The sequence below is a fragment of the Tachysurus fulvidraco genome, chromosome 7 (genome assembly GCF_022655615.1).
Source record: "Tachysurus fulvidraco isolate hzauxx_2018 chromosome 7, HZAU_PFXX_2.0, whole genome shotgun sequence".
Classification (NCBI taxonomy): domain Eukaryota; kingdom Metazoa; phylum Chordata; class Actinopteri; order Siluriformes; family Bagridae; genus Tachysurus; species Tachysurus fulvidraco.
The window spans coordinates 29,203,509-29,212,117 of record NC_062524.1 but is presented as its reverse complement, the minus strand read 5'-3'; the positions used below and the strand labels follow the sequence as shown (position 1 = coordinate 29,212,117).

General features: G+C 36.3%; 1 protein-coding gene across 2 annotated transcripts in view; it reads right to left on the bottom strand.

Annotated features, from left to right (window-relative positions):
* Positions 1-8,274: 8,274 nt before the first annotated feature.
* LOC113643904 (macrophage mannose receptor 1-like) overlaps positions 8,275-8,609 on the bottom strand; it is a 146,000-nt gene continuing 145,665 nt past the window's right edge. The window contains exon 4 of one of the 2 annotated variants that reach the window (XM_047815913.1): positions 8,275-8,558. In XM_047815913.1, coding sequence (XP_047671869.1) covers positions 8,454-8,558 — 105 coding nt within the window. In that variant the 3' untranslated portion in view covers positions 8,275-8,453. The remainder of the gene's footprint in view (positions 8,559-8,609) is intronic. The other variant, XM_047815910.1, reaches the window with a different exon arrangement.

Below are 8,609 nucleotides of genomic sequence, written 5' to 3'. Positions count from 1 at the left end.
CACTATGGGCTTTTTCACTTTTATTTTTCATATATGCCAAAATAATTGAGGCTGTGGGCTGGATTTAGTGTGTGGTCCTTGTGTGTGGAAAATGTTTTAAATGCAGATATGCAGACTTTATATATAAAGAAGATATATAATGTGATAGAAATTTCTTTGTTATTATTCATTCATTATAGAAGACTTATATTCATCATTAATGAATCATTATCATTGCACACATCAGCATATTACTTCAAAACCTTTTAGAGTTTAGAAAGGTGTCATTATGTCAAAACACGACTTTACAGATACAAACACCAGATTGATATAGTTAGTGGTGATGAGTTTTGTGTGTCACTTCTTCCAGTTTGCTCTGTCTTTCATTGACATTAGGATTTATTCTAGTATTTAATTTGTAGCATTATTTTGTCCACAACTGTGTAATAAGAAACTCTTTCTGTGACATTTGGACCTGTGACACTGAAGGCTGGTGTCAGGATTCGGCCCGTCAGCTTGGCTGTGGACGTCGCTCGGTCCTTCAGCTTGGCTCTAGACATCGTCCGGCCCTCTCCAGTTATGCCACCATGTGCCTTGTTCCCCCCACCTGCATCGCCGTGTGCCTTGTTCCCCCCACCTGCCTTCGCCGTGGTCCTTGCTCCCCCCACGGGGGAGGGGGGGGGGGTTTGGGGGGGGTTGCTGGTGTTAGTGGTTACTGTCAGGACCTAACCCGGACTTTGGCCACGTGCACCTGTTTACGTTCCTCGTCACGTGTCTGCCCCCCCCCCTTCGTCTGTTCCTCCCTGTCTACACACTTATTTCCTTTTATGATTACCCTGTGTATTTAACTGTGCCGCGTTGCCTTGTGCAGCGCGGAATCTACTGTTTTTTTGTCCTGTCTTTAGCCCGTGTGATGTTTAGTGTTTCCTTTTTTTATTAAACCCTGTTTCTGTGGCTGTCCTGCATTTGGGTCTGTTTTTTTTCCCGCGTTCATGACAGCTGGTCTTAGATAACACTTATTTTCTTATGGAAAGCAGGACTCCTTATTTTTATAGTTGTAGTCTGCAGCGTAATGGCTTGTTTTACACATTATCCAAAAATGGAAAACAGTGAAAGTATTTATTTATTAAGAAAATGTATTCAAACAGTCTCGGTGCACTTCTCCTAACACTGTAAGAATCCTGATCTGACCTGTTTCTGGCCTTTAACACACCATGTAGTTCTTCCTTTATAATTACAATACTCTGGAGCTCTTTTGTAGATCCATCATTTTTAAATCATTATGATTAAGATGCCTTTACATTTTTCCTCTGGTTTACCAATGGGTTCTATTTTAATTCACTGCCCAAAAATGCTGCCTTCTAGTTACCAAGAAAAGACAGTGATGATTTTATAAAGCAGCCATGATCATATTGTACATGCTGAATGTTGGATCTGATTATTGGCACATGGCTATTCAACACTAAAGGAACCTGATGAACTCCTTCACTTTCTGTCTGTGCTGAAATCTGATGGGGCAGAATTTGGTTTTGTTGAAATAAGGAGTTTGAAGTCTGTGTGAATTTTAAAGTAAGATGGAAATCTGCACACGTCAGAATCTTTCCAGGGTTAAGATAACAGATGAAGTATCCCCCTAAGGTTTTAGAGAGTTGTATAGAAGCAATGAAGATCTAAAACAGAGCTACTGAAGAAACAGCAGCCTTCTGATTTTTATATTACAGGTATAATTTAATGTTCTTATTGTTAGAATTCACAGAAACATAACATTTATGTAGCACTTTCCTGGGTATCTTAATATTTAAGACTACAGTATAATGCACATATGCGCATTGCCTCTTGTACAGCCCTGTGTATCTTACAGTAAATTTATAACTACAGTTTACTTGCATGCACATTTTTTTTTCATTCTACAGTATACATATTTTTTATATATTTTATTCTACAGTATACATATCTTTTTTTTTATATTGTATTCTTATATTTTCATTGGTTACTTTTATCTCATTCTTTCATTGTTGTGTTTTTCCATGGAGCGGACCTGACTCATTTCTGATTATAGTGTGTATGCCCTATATAATTGTGTATGTGACAAATAAAAATCTTGAATCTTCAGTGTAAGTTTAGTAATAAGCCAATTATATATATATATATATATATATATATATATATATATATATATATATATATATATATATATATATATATATATATATATATATATATATATATTCAGTTGAGGTAGGTTTATTGACAGTCGTATAGACAGCAATCAACCAGCTGGTACCAGGGATACAAGTCTGCCTAGTAGACGAGACTTGTACCAAAGCACTGCTGATTTCGGCAAGCTTAAATACAGCTCTGACATGCCCCCCTCTTCGCCATACCCCCCTTGCTATCCAATCATAAATCGCTTACGCACACACTTTCTGCATGCTCGGGAATTTCCCATTGTCTCCAAAATGACCCATTTTTGCCCAGACGTTGGGTAAACATTTGCATCTGAATTAGGCACCATAAATTCCCATTATCTTTCCCCTGGGGGATCCCATTTCCATAGGACTTGGGCCGACGTCATCAGGCCATAAATCTTATAAGTTGGGTTTTATGTGTGTTTTTCTTCCCTTTCCTGAGGTTCTTCTTTAACAAACTCAACTTAATGCAACTACACATGGGTATGTATTGGATCTTCTCATGTTCCACATTGTCTCTTCTGTATGACTTAAAACCAGTTCTTTACTATTCTGGCTCTTTGGATACGGTGTACAGTAGTCATTGGTTGATTTATTACCCTGGTGGCCGGAGTGAGTATGTGTTTACTGAAGCTTCTCGTGTTTCAAAGCTTTGATCTCTGCTTGGGTTGCAAATCTCCTGGACGAGACTGAACTTTCGACACTGTCTCCTACTGCTAATCTCCTCACTGAGGTCATTACTCATTACCTCCGGGACATAGAGAGTCGTGGTCGACCCAGTGACACATCCGCTTCTAGGGGAATAAATGTTTCAACCCAGACTGCTACAGTCTCATCCACAAACACACAAGCTACTCAAACTACGGCAAAAAAACTCAATATCCTCCTCGTTTTGCTGTCAAACCATTTTACATTAAGAAGTGACTCTTTCCTTTTGATGTTATATCTCATTATTAAAGCCTTTATATTCAACTTTTTGGCCTAAATCCTGTATGTGTACATGTCTACGACCTCTAATGGTCCCTGTCTAGGGTTCCTTTGCTTATCATGGCCCTAATGGCCTGTGTGCGTGTTTACATTGGACCCTCAATGTATGTCTTTCTTTCCCCTAGTTTTGGTATAAGTTGAACCTTCTATGTATTAAAATTTCCCACAAAGGCTCTCAAATATGTACACAATAAAATCAGAACACATGCTTCTACTGGCAAAGAATTGTTAGGCTGTCCAGGGGACCAATTGGTATAAGTCGGATGTTGTTTAGGGACCAGCCCCAGCTAGTATAATCATCATACAATCCAACCCACGCCAATGATTTAAGACCTTTACTTGGTGCTTCTGTCTTCAGTCTTAGCCAATCAGTGTCACTAATGACTGTTGCCAGGTCATGAGAATGAGAAAGCAACCGGGACTAAACCTGTTGGTAACATTTACAGTAATATATAGCAAAGTAATACATTTATATTACAGAGCAGTGAACATTCACTTTACATGATCATAGTTTATGATCCTATCTTGTTTGTCAGTCACTAAAAAAAATCACTTATACTACTATTAATAATACAGAATAAATACAAAATGACTGAATCATTTACATTTGCACCAGTTCATTTCATTACCAGTTTATTTTGTTAATTTTGCTTTGTTTTATTAGGGGTTCTCTGTACAATGAGAAATCAACTTCAACAAACAAACAACAGTTTGTTTAAAAGTAAAAAAGACCTGAATGCCATATGTAGTTTATGCATATTATAACCATGAACAGTGTAACAGTTTAATTTATAAATAATTTAGAAGAAAGCAAAAAAGTTTATAAGGACACTCACTAGTGAGATACAGGAGCAAAAGTGTCTGCTTCATGTTGTTGCTGTGGAGTCAAAAAAGCAAATGGCAAAAATGTGCAATCAAAGTAATAATAATTTTAATAAATATGTCTAACATTAATCTGTAACATCTGTAGGGCATTAATCTGTCAGCCATTCAGAATCATGGTGATAAAGGATCTATATATATTTATGATTATGAAGTGCTCAGCAGCAGGATTGTAGTTGTACATCTACAACAATAACATGATTAGCTCCAGTTTGAGATGTTTGAGAGATGCATTCCCAGATTCCCAGATCATGTAATAATTAATAACGGCTTTGTGAATTTGGCATATCAGACTATTGGATGCAGACAAATTGCACTTTGCAATTCCTCTCAATTACTTCCTCATTATCAAATTAACTCCATACTGAACACCATATTACACTGCAATGCTTTGAACACTACTGGAATTTATTAGTTAAGCTTTAGTTGTTTTTTTAAAACAATGTAAACATATGTCCATGCAATCAAATGAAATAAATTAATTTCTCTAATCAATCCCTATAAATTCACTCTATTACATACAGAGCAAACAAAGATGAGAGAGAAGCATTACACAATATCTGAGCATCTATAACAAAAAAAAATGACTATAGTTTAAACATCTATAAAAATAAAAGCCTACCTTGAAACAGACCTAAAAAAATCTGATGTTTTTACTTGAACTGATTTTCAATACCTCAGTACCAAAACTGCTGTTCAGTCCCTGGTTCTTTATCTTAAAGTGCAGAGACTGATTTCCATTTTGAAGTTTGTGTTCAGACAAAATAAATGGAACCTTTGGAAAGTGATGGGGGATTTTACTAATGTGTTCCACACACTCACTGAGACTATTTGACATCTGTGAGGTTCCAAAAAATTTCTTTTATAGCTCAGATGTGTGTGAGAATTTTATTAAATGTAATAAACACTCACTGTGAATATTTATTAACAATGGATAAAATTATGAGAACGCTTCTTTGTGGAAGTTGTGTCTGAAGCTCTGTGTGAAATCAGTCTGGGTAGATCATATTGTAGTATTCATTCCCTTCTTAAGTGGACAAGATACCAGCCATTTGGTGTGATTTCACACAGAGCTTCAGACTCTACTTCTGCAAAGAAGTGTTCCCATAGGTTCAGCCATGACACAGTGTCTCGTTTCCTTACTGGGTTACATATGTAATATCCAAATAAAAATTCACACATTCAGAAAAAATTTAGAAAAACAAGTATTTTCTCCCTTTGAGGTTTAAGGAATGTCTTGGAGGGTGTAATATTACCAGCTGTTACTGTGTGGAAATTTGTATCATCACCTCATGTTTTCTTCACATTGTTGTTTTCGTACAGTGTCCAAAAACAATGTAGGTCCTCAGACTGGATGTTAACGAAAGGTAAGGAAAGGTAACGAAAACGATTTGTAGATCTTGTTTAGGAGCGACAACACCTCAGCTTATTTATCAAAATAATCACATGTCGCTATAACATTTTTCACAGCTTTCAAACAAAATAACAATTAGAATACAACCCATTTTTTATACTACAATTGTATTTTTATTAAACAGGCCACATCTCAACAACTTTTTCTGATGGTAATACACAATTACACACAATTATTCAGCTGACATCATGAGCTGTTTCTGCTACAGATCTTCACTGCCTAAAGATGCCCTGCCACACCTATTTCATTACTTCTGTGGTAATGTCTGACATTTACCATGGACTCTGTAACATTTTTTTTGTGGAACAAATGCCTTGGTTAGCTTGTTTCAAGCCATTCTAGTGTGGTATAGAAAGCCTGCAGGAAGACAGCTCGATTTGCGCCAGTTCTCATTAATATTCAATGAGTTATGCTGCTTGGCTCCGATTGGCTAACCGCTAGGATATGAGAGTATGACTATTCATTCACCCAGCGCAATAAGTAACCTAGGCTAGAGGAACTTTGTTTACAATCACCTGGAATTGTGGCATAATGGCTTCTTCAGGTATATTGACGTTCAGCCATCCTTGCTGTATAGGAAACTCACTGAGCTACACAAATTATGTGGGCTTGGTCTCAAGTGGGAAAGCTCATGAATAGTAATGAGCTCGATCATATCTACGTCACTCTGAGCAGCTTTTCTAACTGACCTGATTTCTCTGCTTATTTCTTTCAAGTGGCTAGAACTGACCGGGGAGGTAGCAGTTCATTTTCACATTCCCGACACAACACAAACACATATGGACCTAACACGTATAAAAAAATACAAGTAAAAACGGTTTTGTGTGGAAGGGCACCTTTAAATCACCAATGATTCTTTTGCTCCATCATTTCATTTTCTAAACAAATCAGTGCTAATCTTTAGACAAACAAATTATGAGAATTTACATCACAGTGGACAGAATTTCCATTTCTACTTTCCCTTTTCTTAAAAAAGGAAAACTAAGTTTTTTAAGACAAAAGGGTATGAAAATACCAACAATTATTATGAAATTTCAGCATAAATAAATAAATAAATGACTAAACGAATGAATGAATGAATAAACAAATGAATGAATGAATGCATGCAATAATGTAAATTGATAACAACAGGAAACATAAAGAAAAAGAAAAAATGTTCCAACAAAGCTCTTACTTTTGAAGAACAGTATCTTTCAAGTGATAACATTTGTTTTGCCTCACACATAGCACTTGAATATAAATCTCTCATTCTTAGTCTCATCACACAATTTCATCAGACATTTTGTTGAGATATTAAATTAATATTCAGTTATAAAAGGTAAAAATATAATTTTTAATATTTATAACATAAAGGTCTGAATGCCCACTACAGTGATCTATGGGGAAAAGAAACCATTGTTTGTTTTTTCCTAGAGCAGGAACCCAAAGTGTTGAGATGGTGGCGAGGTTGGCAAGGCATGACCAGCAGCAATTTTCAAAGATAGCAACTTAGTCTTTACAGACACAAACAATCAAAGCTGAGCATATAAATAAGCTTCAAACATCCCTTAAATAGGCCGTTACAGGTGGAGCTGATTTCTTTTCATTATAGTGGGCCAATACTTTTTGTCTCCCCCTGTTGGCCCCTTATAGTAAAATACAGTATCTCAACACAACCTCCCTAAGGTTTACCACATGCTAAAAATGAGTTAGAACTTTCACACTGATATCTACATTTCTTCTGCTAAATGTTAGCCCACAGTATTTCCATAGTATTGTGTGTATCATTCTAGTTCCTGACATGCAGTCGAGCCCATAATCATCATCTCCTGACAAAGCTACAAATGTCCAGCAGTCAGAGGGTAAATGCTGGGAAATGGAGTCAGCACTTCTGTAGCTCAGCAGGTCAGGATATTAATCCAATAGATACTACTAACATTTTACTAGAATTTTGACCCTTAATATTTACAATTGTTTATATGCTCTTATTTAGCTCCCAAACTCTGGAATAGTCTTCCTCATAGTGATCGGGGCTCAGACACACTTTCCCAGTTCAAAAGCAGATTAAAAACTCATCTCTTTAGTCAGGCATACACATAATACATCCCATAATATTATGCACTATTACATTAGACTTGCACATTTTTTAGGAACAGCAGATATGTTAATCCCTCTACACTGCTTCTCTCTTTCTACCCATCCCGAGGCATCCAGACATTGTACCAGTTTTGATCGTCTTCCGTGCGATGAAGGTTTTGGACCTCCACTGAGATGAGGCCAACTCGGAGAATCCTGAAGCATCTAAAGATCTACCAGCTCCAGTTGGACTCTGTGATACTAAAGAGGGGATCTGAACTCCATGTGATCTTTACACCAATACAACACTTGTTTGACTGTGTATTTGTAATCACACCCTCTAGTATCACCCATATGAAGATGGGTTCCCCTTTGAGTCTGGTTCCTCCCAAGTTTTCTTTCTTTACCAATTTAAGGGAGTTTTTCCTTGCCACTGCTGCCTGAGCCACCTCAGACTTGCTCATTGGGGATAAATACATATACCTACATACATACTGTGAACTTTATATATCTTGAATTTTTATTATATTAATTCTTTATATTATCCTTATGTTTACCTTCTGTTCTATGTTTATGTTCTGTAAAGCGGCTTTGAGACAATGTCCATTGTAAAAAGCGCTATACAAATAAACTTGAATTGAATTGAATATGTATTGTATAATATGTAATATATGTATAACCCTATAGCCCATGAGTACAGAAAATAGAATAAAAGACAACAAAATAAGTAAATATATCTTAATAGTGTCAAGGTCATTCTATCTGACTGTTCTAAGTACACACAGTGTATTTACAGGTTCTGTTACATTCTCTCTCTTCTATATAGGATTTATTCTTTACTACGACACACTGATGTATTAAACCCAGTATATGAACAGACCCTCTTTGACTTTCTCCTTATCACTGAGTCCAGTGGCAGCTTGAAGTTAAAGGTGAACATTTAGATGTTACAGGTCATCTTTTTTCTTCTTGAAGATGTTTCCATCTGGTTGCACCCTCCAGGTCACTTTGGTGTTCTCCAACATGCCATGTTCTTTCAGTTTCTTCTTCATCTGAAGATCATAATTAGGATTTGTTCATTAAAATTTAAAAGAAAAAATAAT